The sequence below is a fragment of the Pristis pectinata genome, chromosome 18, assembly GCF_009764475.1.
Source record: "Pristis pectinata isolate sPriPec2 chromosome 18, sPriPec2.1.pri, whole genome shotgun sequence".
NCBI lineage: Eukaryota > Metazoa > Chordata > Chondrichthyes > Rhinopristiformes > Pristidae > Pristis > Pristis pectinata.
The window spans coordinates 7726353-7742563 of NC_067422.1; the positions used below are offsets into that span (position 1 = coordinate 7726353).

A 16211-nucleotide genomic window follows, 5' to 3' on the forward strand; every position below is an offset into this window, starting at 1 on the left:
TTTTAAATCAGCTTTTTTGAAATGCAGTGTTTCTTATAATCCTTATGATTTTTTTATTTGTAGGAAATCAAGAACTTAAAAGAATTAATGAGTGCAACAGAAAAAATCCGGAGAGAGAAATGGATAGATGAGAAAACAAAGAAAATTAAAGAAATTACTGTAAAAGGTACCAGCATATAGAATTGTCAGTTTTAATCAAAATTTCTGATCATTGTCGGGCATTTTGTGAGTAGCCACTGTAGTAAATATGATATACAGTAAACTCTACAACTGTTCAAGCATTTGGCAACAGAACAATCTTCAAAATGAAATGAAATAATTTAGCTACTTTTTGTTTGCAAATTAAGAGAGTTTTTTTTTATTGAAACAATTTTATTACATTTCCTTACTTTATAATTTCTGTGCACGTTCAGAAATGGTCAAGCACAAGTAAAGGGAAAAGTTGCGACATAGTAATATATCCCTCCTCCTCCTCCCCTCTCTGCTCTTCCCAGTTGTTCCATAAAACCTACCTTTGTGACTAATCTCTTAGCCACCTAGGCTGATACTTCTTAACTAAAGCAAAATATTGCAGGTGTTTGGAAGTGCAAATAAAACCAGAAACTCTAAGAAAAACTGAACACATTTGCCAGTATGTGGAAAGAGAAAGACAAGGTTAATATTTCAGATTATAACCATAATTTTGGACAGCAGCTGGTGACAATAGTTCTGTTGCTCTTTTATACACACCTCCTTTAGAGCCATCCCTGTTCTAGTTCCATCCCCTTTTGCCTTCCATCATTATTCCTTGTCATTTTAAAAATTTCTGCCTTCCACTCTACGACTTTTTACCCTCTGCCCCCTACCCTCACAGCCGCTCTAGTTAAGGATAACAAGCTAAAGGTACCAAAGAAGATAGGAATACCTATTGTGTTGTTAATTTTTATATTATTTAGTATAATTTGATCAGGTGAGAAGATTTGATTTAACAAAAATAATCAATGTTTTTGTTTGATTAACCAAATCTTTGAATGGCACCAGGGAGGAGAGATTTCAGTAATGTGGAAATAACAGAAAAGATTGTTCTCTTTGATGTTAAGGGAAATTTAATGGTGTTTTGGATTACAATAGCCTTGCTGTAATGGATAAAGAGGAATTGACTCAACGCCAAAAGCAGGTGAGCGCTAAAAAGAAGGCCAAAACACTTGGAGTCGTAGATAACCTCCTCAGCTTCCTTCTGAGATACCCACCATCACAGAATCCCATCTCCAGCCAGTTTGATTCACACCATGCGATTAGAAGAAACTAATGAGAGCACTGCATGTACCAAAGACAATGGGACTAGACAACATCCGAGATTTAGAACTAAAGATCTAGATTCCAGAAGCAGCTGTGCCTCAAAAAGCAGAATAAGTCCAATCTGGCTAATTACCCCATATTGACGTACTGTCATTCGTCAGCAAGGTGATGCAAGGTGACATAGTGCAGTGGATGGCACTTGCTCACCAGTAACCTATTGACCAATGGCCAGTTTTGGTTTTGTTTGGACTACAGGCTCCAGAGCTTATTGCAGCCATGGTCCAAAAGTGGACCAAAGTGCTGAATTCCAGAGGTGAGGTGGGATTGACTGCCCTTGACATCAGGAGAACATTTAACTGAGTGTGGCATAAAGGCAGCCAGGTGCAACTCACTTCAGTGGGCATCAAAGGAAGTGATTGAAGTCATACACTGCACAAGGGAAAATGCTTATGGTTGTGTGAGAGCAAACACAAGGTCAGAAGTGGGGTATTCCCTGATCATTACACCATGTTCAATTCCATTTGCAATTTCTCAGCAAATGAAGCAGCTCATGTCTGTGTGCAGAAAGATCTAGTGTGGCATAAAGACATGGGCTGATAAGTGGCAAGCAACATTGGTGCCACAAAAGTGTAAGGCAATGACCATCTCAGGAAGAGAGAGATTAACCACCCACCCTTGATGTTCATTGGCATTGCCACAGAAGGAAGCACAATTGGCTCAGCTAGATAAATACCATGCCACAGGAGCAGGTCAGAGACTGGATGTCCTGCAACAAGTGACTCACTTCCTGATACCCCAAGACCTTTTGACCATCAAAGGGTCACAGATCAGGAGCACAATGGAATGCTCTCCATTTGCCTGGATGAATGCAACTGTAACAATTCTCAAGAATCTTATTGCCATCTGGGACAACTCATCCTGCTTGGTTGGAACCCCACCAACCTTCCTAAACCATTCCCCTGACAAATTTTGCACAATGGGTGCAATGTGTATCAGCTATAAAATGCACCACAATGCACCCAGCACCTCCCAGACCTGCAACCTGTACTACTAAGAAGATTTGAGGGCAATAGATGGATGGGATCACTATCCGGTCCCCCTCCAAGTTGCAAACCATCGTGACTTGGAAATATGTCCCTGGTCCTTCTTCATCACTTGGTCTAAGTTCTTGAACTCCCTCCTAAAACACTGTGGGAGTACTGTCACCAGAAGGACTGCTCACCACCACCTCTTCAACAGCATTTTGGATGGGCAATAAATGCTTGCCTTGCCAGTAATCTCTAGACCCCAGAAGTGAATGAAAAAAGGTAAAAGCTGTTGCTGTCTTAGTCTGTATTTCCTAGAAAGTGAACTGCTCTGCTCAGTTAAGTACAAAAATTTTGCATTAACTAAATGGGTACTTCTCCCTATTTAGAATATTAAATCTGCACTTTCACAAAAATGTTATACTCCTGTTTCTTGCCCTGTGTTAAACATGGGAACATTTTCTTGTGCACAGATTGCACCTTCATGCAAATACAAGCCAGCAGGCCTTTTTCTGGCAGTTCCTAACTCCAGGAATGATAGATTATTTCTCTTTTGAGATTGATAAAGAAACTGTTTGGTTTCCAGTCTTGGAATCGAGAGAATCAGCAACTAATAGTTAATCAGTTAACCTGAACTCTAGGTGACCACACTCTCCTTTTCAAGCCCAAGGAGAGCTTTTGACTCATACCCACATGACCGAGAAGGCAATTGACTTCCACATCCTTTCCACGCCCATCTCCACACTTACTCATTCTGCTCACAACCACAGCCCTCGTCCATGCCTTTGTTATCTCCCAATTATTCCTCTGATATCCTGTGTAAACTTCCATTTACTCGACATTCCTGACCTGCTCATCATCGCCCCTGTTATTGTTAACATGCATTTTGTCCGCCGCTTCTTATTCTGTTATCTCCAGCCTTACAAACCAAGGCCACCTCCAAATTCCAATTCAAGTTTGAGGTCAAATGTTCCTCCTCAACTGCACCTCCTTTACCCTCCCCCAACATCTTCCTTGTCTTCATTTCCATGCTTCTGCCTTTTTTTGAAGTGTCTTGGAATAGTTTAGATGAGGTATTTAAGATGTTGAAAGTAGTATAATTCCATTTGAAAAGTATTTCCATGAAGTGGCATTACTCAGAGACATGTATAACTGAAGTGTTTGACTTCCAGGTTTGGAGCCAGAGATTCAGAAGCTAATAGCTAAACACAAACAAGAAATCAAAAAACTAAAAGCATTGCACGAGGCTGAACTTGCGCAGTCTGATGAACGTGCAGCTCGTCGGTATATTAGGCAGACTGAGGAACTGAGGGAACAGCTGGAGAAGGAGAAAGAAGACCTCTGCCAGAGGGAGCGAGATCTTGCCAGACAGAGGTTTGGAGAAAAATGAATTCAATTGCTGCCTGTCACTTGAGTCCAATATTTTGTCTACTTCACAACTGAATAAATTTGCATCAGCATTATTCCCTGATACTGTTGACTTTATTTTAAAATTTAAGCATTGCTTGTACTGGGGTTTTGAGCTTTACTTCAAATTTACATTTGGGCATAAAAATTCTTTGCAGCTGATTGTAGAGGGAGGTTATTTGACCAATCAGTTGTCCATGGATGCCTCCTGATATTCTAAGGAAGGCAGAGAAGGAAGTACAATTTTAAACCAAAGCTTTGTTTCATTAAAAGATCGTATAAAGTACCAAATTGTGCTGTTGCATTTATTTTTAATTAAGTACTTTGAAATCTGTTGGCTAGAATCATAAAGCTTTATGGAAGACCTTGTGTGTCCTCTTCCGGTTTTATTAACGTGACTTTTTACAAATTGATTCTGTGAATGCCATGAGAAAGGGCAAAATGAGCGCATAAACTTCTGTGCTGAATTTTTTTAAGTGAATGTTTTCAATGTGGAAAATGTACCAAATACTGCCCAACTCATTGGTTTCTTTTCACCTGTGTAATAGGCACATATTTACAATATTAAAAAGAAATATTTATTACTTTATTTGCATTAAATAATGAAATCGACCATTACTGCATGTCAACAGATATGAGAAGCAGCTTGAACAGGAGGAGCAAGCCATCCAGCAACAGCGAAGGAGACTGTATGCTGAGGTGTCTGAAGAGAAAGAACGCCTGAATCAGCAGGCAGCTCGGTGAGAACATCACTACAATCGGGAATTCAAGTAGAGCTCCGTTACCCTTTTCTCCTATTATTGATGTTCTAAAATCAACCTTAATTCTCTCCAGAAAGGTATTTTTCCTTGGTGGCTGTTTGCACAGCGCTTTAACCTTCTGGTTCCTAACCATCCCAAGTGGAATTGTTTAATGAGTGATGTCTTCCTTTGAGTTCAAATATCCTTAAAGATAATCACATTAAAACACAAATCTAAAGTCTTGTGACATCCGCTTTTGGCCTAGCAGGAGTTACTAGAGACAGAAAGCTGAGACCAATTTATGTCAGTGGCATCCTTCATGAAGTCAGTAACTCTGCATGAGTCAAGGGTCAAACCTGGAGTTTCTGAATTAGCTCAACTTCTGAAATCTTTGGCCTGTACTTGTAAATAATTAATGGATCCATTTCTATTGAAAGATTGACTGTACAATGTGGCACTTATTAGGTCCCCAAGTTGAGACAAGAACAAAATGGAAATGAAAATCAAAAACATATTTCACTTTTTAATTTGCAGATGGGGGACATCACTAACAAGACTAGCATTTAATACAGTTCTTTCTTTCCCTTGAGAAGGTAGGGTCAAGCTATATCTTTGAAACACAGTAGTCCCTATGAAGTGGTCCCCATTGTGCTATTACAGGAGTTGTTGTGAAATTTTGTGCTAACAGTGATGATCACCAATATGTTTCATTCAGAATAATGTGTGCCAGGAAGGATTTTCCAGATGATGGCCTTTCCATGTGTCTGCTACCTTTATACCTCTAGTGGAAGAGTGTGAGATATTTTAATTGTAAGAGAAAGAACGGAGATGATGATGGGTGGGGGGGTGGGAAGGGAGGGGGTCATGCCTCCCAATTTTGGCTACAACAGCTTAGGAAAGATGCAGGCATAGAGAGAATGCAGAGATGATTTACAGGATTGATTCCAGGAGTGAGTGATTTCACCCAGCAGGTTAGATCAGGGAACATTGAGAATTTTGTTTTTTACCCAGACTATAGTTATGACCTGAAATTCCCTGCCTGTAATAGTTCTTTAGGGCTTTCAGAGGAGAATTGGATAAGCATATAAATTATAATAATTTGTAGACTCCCAGGGAAAGGGTGGCAGGAAAGAATTTGAATAGATTGTTGTACAAAGAGCTGGCTTGGACTTGATGGGCCAAGTGCTCCCTTGAGCTGTTTCAACTCTGATCCTACTCTCCGGCAGCAAGTATAGCATGAATTGAGCTTGTATGCTGTATCATATTGATTATACTATTGGATTATGTGCTTAAAAGGAAAGAACCATTTTGAACATTGTTGTTCAAAATGGTTCTTTCCTTTTAAGCACATAATATTTTACATTTGATTACTTTTTATAAAGGCAGCGAGCTGAGCTGGATGAGCTACGAAGTCAGCTGGAGGAGAACTGTTCCCTTGTAACCAAAGCCCTTAAAGAGGAATTTGAAAAGACAAAGGAAGAGCAAGAAAGACGCCACCAGGTAAAATTCTCTCAAGATAAGTACTTGAGGGCTTGTTTTAATACCAATCCATTTTATGATGCTTGAAAATATTTTTTTCTTGCAAGTACTCTTATCACCTGCATGACCAGGAATTAGACGGTGACTGACGTGAGTTTCTTGGAAATCATTCAATTGCAGGGAATATTACAGTAGAGTTTGATGCTCTCCTTATTGGATGTCTTGTACTCACTCCTTTGAGCCTGTTCTGCCAGTTCATATGTACTTTCATTCCCCGACCATGGCTCCATATCTTGTTCCCTTGTCCAGCAAGAACCTGTCAACAGGATTTAAAATTATTAACTGAGCTATCGTTTACTGCTTTTCTTTGTGGGAGGAAATTCCATTTAGTGCCATAGGACTCGGAGGCTGCTAATATGATAGCATTGTTGAAAGAGGGAGAAAGGGATAGATCCATTAATTACAGGCCAGTCAGCCTAAAGTATCGGAAAAAATTCTGATGATAGAAATCAACTTAGCAAGGCACAATTTAATCAAGGGCCCTTCAGCATAGATTTGTTAAGAGTCAACAACATTGCCATGGATCTGGAGTCAGTTGTTTATGTCAATCCAGCAGCTTCGTGGTACAGTTACTGACAGTCATCTTTTAAAATTTAATTCCTATTTATTTATGTGGCTGAGTTTAAAATTCATGGCTGCTGTGGATTTGAACCCGTGCCTCTGGATTGTTTGTCCAGGTTACTGGTTCAGTAACAGCCACTTCTGCCACCGTCTCCCATGGATTTTTGCAAGCTGTTTGGCAGACTCCAACTGAAAATAAGTGCCCAAGATGTTGGACACAAGTGTAGTTTTCAATGGATAGCCAATGACTAAATAGTTACTTTTGCCCTATAGGTGTGTCCTACCAGCACACCCTTTTCGATACACTAGAATTTCCAGCAACCATTTGTACCAAGTTTTTCTAAGCTGCTAGAATAGGTTTCTCTTCAGGATCTCCCTTTAACTTTGGGTCTGCTGGTGGCATACAATAGTTGATTTTCTCTCTGGCCTTTTGAGGAACATCAGCTTGTGACCATTAGCCACAAGATAAGAGCTTGGAATGCAGGCAAATTGCATTAAGCAGGTTGGAAGTAATTAAATTGATTGGAAGTAAATGATGGTGAAATTAACCATGGAATAACTCCAGCCTTTTGTAGAGCTGAGGTGTGTATGAGGCAGTATGGTCGACTGCATCATTGACCACAAAGAAATGTGGGGGGCGGGAGAGAACTTCTTCCTTCTCTTGGCTCAGCATTTATGAGGGTGGATGACATTAAAGTAAACATTCCCTTTTTGACTTCGACTATCTCATCACCATCCCTGCTGAGCTACAGTTCCATTGGCTCTATAGTTTTGGTTACCACACTGCAGGAAGAATGTGATAAAACTATAGGGGGTGCAGAGGTGATTCCCGAGAACTGAAATTTCTGAGCCATAGCTGGAGAGGTATAGTTATAGGGATTATTGCTGTTCAAAAGTTTCAATAATAATTTAGACCTTAGCATCAAAAACACAATTTCTACTTTTGTGAATGATACGGCATTAGTGGGAGATAATCTGTACTGAGGAAGACAGCAACAAATTACAGGAGGAGATAATGAATTTGTAAAATGGACAAATAATCTGTAAATGAGGTTCACTACAGATAAGTGTGAGGAATTGCATTTTGCTGACAAGAATTGGGAGGTAACCTGTTACTTGGAAGGTGCAAGTGTCAGTGGAGTACAAAATTCACTAACCACTAAAAGTTCTGGCACAAATTAGTAAGGCCATAAGGGAAAACAAGACCAAACACTAGGGTTTATTTCTTGAGATTTAGAATTGAAAAGTATCGAATGAATGTTAAACCTGTATCAATCCTTGGTTAGACCACATTTTTGAAAAAAGGGGCATTGAGACATTGGGGAAGGTGCAGAGAAGATTTACAAGCATTATAGCAGAAATGAGAGAGAAAATGTGTGCAAAGGACAGACAGACCATACCTCTTGAGAAAAGACGGAAGGTGATCTAATTCGGGTTTTAAAATGAAGCAAGATGGATACAGAGAGAATATCCCTACTTCTGGGGAGAACATAACCAGCTAACAGTGTAAAGTATTTACCAAGAAATCAAATAGTGAATTCAGAAGAAACTTCTTTACCCAAAGAACAAGAAGTCTGTGGAAGTTGTTACCTCAGGGATTGGTTGAAATGAATAGTGTCAGTGTACTTGAGAGTAACTGGACAAGCATATGAGAAATAGGGAGTTATCCTGTTAGAATTAGATGAAGAAAGGGTGCTGAAGGTTTGAGTGGAGCATAAATGCTGACGTGGATTAGTTAACAAGACGAGTCTGTTTTTGATCTGCAAATCCTTTTGTTAGCCCATGAGAGGCTGTCAAGGTTGGGGGTGTTTCCTTGGACAGGACTGAATGGGGTAGTCAGAAATAAACCCATTTCCCTTTACAGAGAAGTCAGCATGCATTTAAGTTAATTGGAGAGGAATTGGGGGGGAGAAATTATTTCACTCAATGAGTGAAGGGATCTGGAACTTGCTGCTTGAAAGGAGACAAATCCCTCATCACATTTAAAAGCCATTTGGATGAGCACTTGAATAGCTATAACCTGCAGAGCTATAGACCATGAGGGATTATTCCATTTATGGCTGGCATGGACACAATGGGCTGAATAGCCACCTCTTGTGTCATAAATTCCTGTGATTCTGTGATGTGTTCTAGGTTTTCTGATACTTCATTTCAAAATAGCTTTTGTTCATTCGTCCATGTAGATTGTGACGATGGAGAGGTTGTTCAGTGGCAGGAGTTATTGTGGCTGTGTTGTTCATGCATTTATGTACTCTGGCAGCAACAGCTAATAACTTCATGAGAATGAACTCTAATGGGCTTAACCCCCTCTCCTCAACTCAAGGCATTGTTTGCTCAGAGCAAATTTCAGCCCAGCTTGAACTTGGCTCATTCCAGCTGATTTCTGACTTAATTACTTAAACTGCTGGGGGAATGTTACAGATTTTTTTTTTGTTTGGTCCACTAATATACTGCAGCAATATTGAGAACCTTTTCAGTTAATTTAATTTGGTTTGCAGACAAATATATGTAACCAGAAGTTCGATCTACATATTAATATTTCTGTGTGTTAATTTGATCAGGCAGAAATTCAGTCGTTGAAAGAAAGATTAGAAATTGAGAAACAGGCCTGGGAAGAAAATTATATGAAGAAACAGGTAACTTAATGTTGTTAAAATGTGTACAAGATGTATTTTAATACAGTTGAGATTGCATCTTCTCATTACAGTATGTTTGACCAAAGAAATGTTTTGTTAAAGCATAGAGGTTGGATTCTAAAATATTTTGAGTGAGGATTCCAAAACAAACTATAATCAGATACACTTTATGTTAAACTGGACAGGCAGGCACAGACAGACAACTACAAAGGAATTTAGATTGAATCAACATATGCCAAGCAAAATTTAACATTGCAAAAGTTAAGTGGGCAAAGTATTGCAATAATAAAATATGGTAGATGTCAAAAGTCTGAAATAGAAAAGAGAAATTGAGGGATATGCTCGCTACATTAGACAGCATCCGTGAAAAGAGAAGCAGGTTTAACAGACCAAATTGTATTGCTGGTTAGCCAGCAGTTCCATGAAAGCCATACAGCGATGAGATCACTTTAATCATTTCGTTGCTCCTGGAGAACGCCAGTGGAGAACTGAGCCCTCAATTTGATTCTTGGCACAGAGGCAGGGAGATCAGGAGTTCATGCCTGATTCCTGGCACAGCATTGGGGAGATCAGGTTTTTTGCTGGGTTCCCAGCACTGTCAGTAATGCAATTTTCATATATGATGCTGTAATGACCCTTCTTAGTGCTGATTCCTGGGGATATATCCTGAGAGGTAAGTGGGGTACCAATGTATAACTCTTAACCACTTACAAATTGTCACCAGGAAGAACTTCCTTGTTTAGAGTTAACAGTAATACAAGCGACCCTCGCCACCCCCCCCCCCCCCCCCAACCTCGGTAACAGCCATTCAGGTTACAGAAATTTACCCTTAGAGAATTCACAACTACTACCCTGTAAAGGGAAATGGGTTTATTTCTAAAATAGAATGGCAGTTTTCTCCTATAATATTAATTGGAAGGAGTGATTCTGTGAAACACATTAAAAGGTAAAGGCAGGATTAAATATCATGTCGGGATAATAATTAATTGAGACAGCTCACAACTGAATGTTTGCTTAAGTTGAACAATTGGTTATTTGTATCAAAAATCATTTGGTTTACAATTGCCAAATGAATCTTGTAAAGAACCCTTAGGTGGCACTGTGAAATATTCAACCAATTTTCTTCTTCTGTAGGAGGCTTGGTTACTTACCCGCGAACGAGGATTAAAAGAAGAGGTACGCAAAGGACGGGACAAGGAGATCGAACTGGTTATTCAACGCCTAGAAGAAGAAGTTAGAGTTTCTAAGCAGGAATGTGAGAGGGTGGCTGAAAATACGTAAGAACATTTTGAAGTTTCTTTTACAATATCGGATTTTTTTTCTTGCATTTTAAATAGTGGCTTAAAGTGTAATCAATTTATTTCACCTTTGCATAGGTTCTCAACATTATGGAGAGGTGAAAGTGGGAATATAACAATGCAGGTTTAATATCAATACACAATGGAGAGAGATTTACCAGTAAGAGTGAACGTCTTTTATTGGAACAATCTTCTGGTCTGCTGCATACGGCCTTATTAGTCTATTTATCTTGGGCTGTATATGACCTCTTATGTGCTCTTATGGAATTGGTGAAGGCTCAATGTAATTTGAAGGGTGGGAGTTGAGTGGCCACCAGGAAAAGCATGAAGTAGTATTACTGAGATCAGAGGACAAAGATTTGTACGAAAGCAGCAAACTTTTTAATATTCTAAATATTACGGTGACCAGATTGAGGGAATATAGAAGAAGTGATGAAGACATATTAAATAAAAATCAGAAAATGGTGGAAATGTTAGGCAGGTCAGGAACCATCTGTGGTGAAAGAAACAAAGTTAACATTTCACCAGGAAGAGATATAAAATTGTCCATAATGTTACTCACAGGCTGATAAGCCAATGGCACAAGTCACCACATGGGGTTGTGACGTGTTAGGTGAACAGAGTCATTGTTCAAAAAATTCCCAGTTTAGAACTCAGGAAATTTAGAGAACGATGAAGTGGAGGAAGGTGGCGGTATTGATTAAGGATGATATATCAGTGCTACAGTTGGCTTTAGAAACAATGGGGGAAGTGTAGATTGTTGGTGGGGATTTTTAATAGAGTTCCAAACAGTGACAAGGAGATGGGTAAATTTGTTGCCAAGCTTCACAGATAGTTAACAAGAACAAAGTGGTGGTATTGGGAGACTTGCATTCCTCTAATACTAATCAATAAAAATACACTGCTGAGGGTAGGAAGGGAGATGAATTTTTCATGTTTGTGTAGCACTTCCTCAGTCAATATGACTCCAGCCTTAATGTTGAATCCGATTCGGGGAAATTTAATAGGGCACATGGAGTGTTTTACAGTGGGGGAACACCTAGCTAACAGTGACCACAGCATAATTTGGTTTAGAATAATTATAGACTACTACAGCACAGAAACAGGCCATTCTAGTCTGTGCTGACCTGATTTTTTGCCTAGTCCCATTTACCTGCACCCAGACCATATCTCTCCAAACCCCTCCCATCCATGTACCCATCCAAACTTCTCTTAAATGTTACAATTGAACTCAATCCTACCACTTCCGCTGGCAGCTCGTTCTACCCCCTGAGTGAAGAAACCAGAAATGTCAAAGTACAAAAATGTTCTAACTATGCAGAAGTAATTTCATTGATATGAAAGGTGGAATGCAAAATGAGAGTCCAAGGTGAAGCATGACAGCAACAGTGGAAAACATGCAGGTAACATGCAGCCGAAGGACAAACTAGTTTTATTGCTTTGAAAGGAGATAGCACATTTAAAGCTGATGCATCCTGGAGCACCAGGGAATTAAAAGTTAAAATGTAACAGGCATATGATAGTATCAGGAACCGTATTCATTGATTAACTAGGAAGATAAGGGAGGAAATTGTGTTAAAATGAGAAGTAAGAATCATAGGCAACTTTAAATTGTATACTAAAATATTTTAAAATAGTACGGGGAGTTTATTAGGAAAGTATCAGGCCTTTTAAGGACCCAGGTAGACCACCTTCTTGGACATAGAGGACGGCTGGCTTCAACACTGCTTTCATGGGTTCTGAGGTGGCTGATGAGGCCAGTGTGGGGACTGCAGACTCTTCCACAGATAACGGCAGGAGCTGCCTGATGGGGTGACCGGTGCAGTGGGCATGGTTGAAGTATAAAATGAGTATGTAGCATCTATATTTTCAAAGGAAATGGATGATATGAAGCTTGTACTGAAAGAAGAAAAGGAAGTTATGCACAGTACGATAATATAGAAGATTTGAAAGGATTAGCCTAACTGAAAGGTGATGAGTATAACAAGGTGAACGGTCCATGAACACTACGTCATTATTCGTTTTTTTTGTGTACTATTTATTTACTTCTGTAATTTTATGTCTTTGCACTGTACTGCTGCCGGAAAACAACAAATTTCACGTCACATAACTCAGTGATAATAAATGATTCTGAATTATGTGTTTAGATGGAATGGAACGAGTCCTAAGTTGCTGAAACGTAGCAATAGCAGAGGAGTTGATCACAATCCTTCAGTCCTCACTGGTACACCAGTGGTGCCAGAGGACTGAAGGGCTGCTAATGTTGTGCTACTATTCAAGAAAAGGGAGATGGTTAAACTAGGAAACCAGATCAGTGAGCCCAGCATTAGTGATGAGAAAATTACTGAATAGCATGATCAGGAACAAAATAAATGTTAATTTGGAAAACCGTTGATTCCTCAAGGAGAGCCCATGTGGATTTGTTGAAGGCTGATTAACTTGATTGAATTCTTTGAGGTAACAGAAGGTTGACCACCAGCTACGTGAGAGCTGTATAAATAAAAACATTTGGAAGTTGTTCATCAAGATACTACGGAGGATATTTGTTAAGAAGACAGAAACCTATGAAATTGGGGAGAACGTGTTGATAAGGATGTAGATTTTAACAGGGAAAACAAAACTATTCCTTTTGCAAGTATTTAAAATTGTTGGCAACCAATCTAGAGGGGAAATGAGGCCTTTTTTTTTGCTCAGATATATTAGGACCTGGAACACTCTCATTGAGGTGATGAACCCACAAAAGAAAATTGGGCAGATACTGGAGGATGAATAACTTGCAGATTCATGGACTAAAGGTGTGGTAGTGGGATTAAGCACAATTGGTCTGTCACAGAGTTGGCACAGGAATGAAGGGCTGAATGGCCTTTTTTGTTGCAAATTTCTGAAGTTCTAAGTTTTAAATTGTGAACTTACTTGCAACTCATCGGACAATTTTGAAAAAGTAGTTGACCAAACCCTGTGTAAATACTTTGTTCAAAAAGCTGCAAATGGTGGGTATCTGTAACGATTGAAATCTCAAGTCGAAGTATTTTTGAAAAGAGGAAAAAACATTCAAACCAAAGCATACTGCAGGAAATGTGCACCAGTGTTGTCCTGACTACAGCAGATTATGGGAACAATGGGGTACCAACACTGTTGCATTATACAGAATGAAAAGCAGCTGCCATCCAACATGTGAAACCAACTTTTTTTTTAGGATTAAGCACGTTCGTCACAAATACGAAGCAGAACTGAGGGAGCTGGAACATTCAGAGCGGAACCTGCAAGAAAGATGCAATGAACTTAAGGCCCAATTGATGGAAGCAGAGGGAGAGGCCATCCGGTTCAAGGGATTATTCAAATATAAAGAACAGGAAATAGAAGATATAAGAAAGGTAACTTTATTTGCTCTTGTTTGTCATTTCCTTCCCAGGTTACATTCTGTCATCCACTTCCTTCATAAATGACGTTCAGTAACAAAGCCGGACAATTGAGTTCCTCATTTGTAGGAAGGCCATAAGACATAGGAGCAGAATTAGGCCATTCGGCCCATGGAGTTTGCTCTGCCATTCGATCATGACTGATTTATATTTCCGCTCAACCCCATTCTCCCACCTTCTCCCCGTAACCTTTGACGCCCTTACTAATGAAGAACCTATCAACCTCTGCTTTAATTATACCCAGTGACGGCCTCTACAGCCGTCTGTGGCAATGAATTCCACAGATTCACCAGCCTCTGGCTAAAGAAATTCCTGCTCATCTCATCCTTCTGAGGCTGTGCTCTCTGGTCCTAGACTCTCCCACTACTGGAAATATCCTCTCCATGTCCACTTTATCCAGGCCTTTCGATGTTCTTTCATCCTTCTAAACTCCGGCGAGTACAGGCCCAATTCAGGCCCTTCGACCCACAAAGCTATGCCGAACATGTCCCTACCCTAGAAATTACTAGGCTTACCCATAGCCCTCTATTTTACTCAGCTCCATATACCGATCTAACAGTCTCTTGAAAGACCCTAACGTATCAGCCTCCACCACAATTTCCGGCAGCCCATTCCACGCACTCACCACTCTCTGAGTAAAAAACTTACCCCTGACATCTCCTCTATATCTACTCCCCAGCAGCTTAAAGCTATGTCCTCTTGTGGCCATCAATGCAGCCCTGGGGAAAAGCCTCTGACTATCTACCCTATCAATACCTCTCATCATCTTATACGCCTCTGTTAGGTCCCCCCTCATCCTCCGTCTCTCCAAGGAGAAAAGGCCGAGTTCCCTCAACCTGCTTTCATAAGGCATGCTCTGCATCCCAGGCAGCGTCCTTGTAAATCTCCTCTGCACCCTCTCTATGGCTTCCACATCCTTCCTGTAGTGAGGCGACCAGAACTGAGCACAATACTCCAAGGGGGGTCTGACCCGGGACCTAGATAGCTGCAATAATACCTCCCGGCTCCTAAATTCAATTCCCCGACTGATGAAGGACAATACACCATATGCCTTCTTAACCACAGAGTCAACCTGCGCAGCCGCTTTGAGCGTCCTATGGACTCGGACCCCAAGATCCCTCTGACCCTCCACACTGCCAAGAGTCCTACCATTAAGACTATATTCTGCCAACATATTTGACCTACCAAAATGAACCACTTCACACTTATCTGGGTAGAACTGCATCTGCCACTTCTCAGCCCAACTCTGCATCCTATCTATATCCCTCTGTAACCTCTGACAGCCCTCCAAACTATCCACAACACCCCCAACCTTCGTGTCGTCCGCAAACTTACTAACCCACCCCTCCACTTCCTCATCCAGGTCATTTATAAAAATCACAAATAGTAAGGGTCCCAGTACAGATCCCTGAGGTACACCACCGGTCACCGACTTCCACTCAGAATACGACCCTTCAACAACCAATACTCCAAATTTGGTCTGACCAATGCCTTATAAAGCCTCAGCATTACATCCTTGCTTTTATATTCAAGTCCTCTCGAAATGAATGCTAACAATGCATTTGCCTTCCTTACTACCAACTCAACCTGCAAGTTAACCTTTAGGGAATCCTGCACAAGGACTCCCAAGTCCCTTTGCACCACCAATTTCTGAATTCTCTCCCCATTTAGAAAATAGTTTGCACCTTTATTCCTTCTACCAACGTGCATGACCATACGCTTCCCTGTGCTGTATTCCATCTGCCACTTCTTTGCCCATTCTCCCAACCTGTCCAAGTCCTTCTGCAGACTCCCTGCTTCCTCAACACTACCTGCCCCTCCACCCATCTTTGTATCATCCGCAAACTTGGCCACAAAGCTATCAGTTTCATCATCCAGATCATTAACATATAACGTGAAAAGCAGCGGATCCAACACCAACCCCTGCGGAACACCACTAGTCACCAGCAGCCAACCAGAAAAGGCCCCCATTATTCCCACTCTTTGCCTTCTGCCAGTCAGCCAATCTTCTATCCATGCTAGTACCTTTCCTGTAATACCATGGGCTCCTATCTTGTTTAGCCATGGGCTCCTATCTTGTTTAGCAGCCTTATGTGCGGCACCTTGTCAAAGACCTTCTGAAAATCTAAGAGAACAACATCCACTGACTCTCCTTTGTTTTTCCTGCCTGTTACTTCCTCAAAGAATTCCAACAGATTTGTCAGGCAAGATCTCCCCTTAAGGAAACCATGCTGATGTTGGCCTATTTTATCATGTTCTTCCAAGTACCCCGAAACCTCATCCTTAATAATGGACTCTTGAGATCTTA

The 16211-nt window shown here is 40.5% G+C and overlaps 1 protein-coding gene across 5 annotated transcripts in view; it reads left to right on the top strand.

Annotated features, from left to right (window-relative positions):
* cep131 (centrosomal protein 131) overlaps positions 1-16211 on the top strand; it is a 103738-nt gene that overhangs the window by 76339 nt on the left and 11188 nt on the right. For 4 of the 5 annotated variants that reach the window (XM_052032784.1, XM_052032787.1, XM_052032788.1 and 1 more), the window contains 7 exons: positions 64-166; positions 3476-3677; positions 4343-4450; positions 5833-5950; positions 9112-9186; positions 10321-10463; positions 13681-13858. In XM_052032784.1, the coding sequence (XP_051888744.1) occupies positions 64-166; positions 3476-3677; positions 4343-4450; positions 5833-5950; positions 9112-9186; positions 10321-10463; positions 13681-13858 (927 nt within the window). The remainder of the gene's footprint in view (positions 1-63; positions 167-3475; positions 3678-4342; positions 4451-5832; positions 5951-9111; positions 9187-10320; positions 10464-13680; positions 13859-16211) is intronic. The other variant, XM_052032786.1, reaches the window with a different exon arrangement.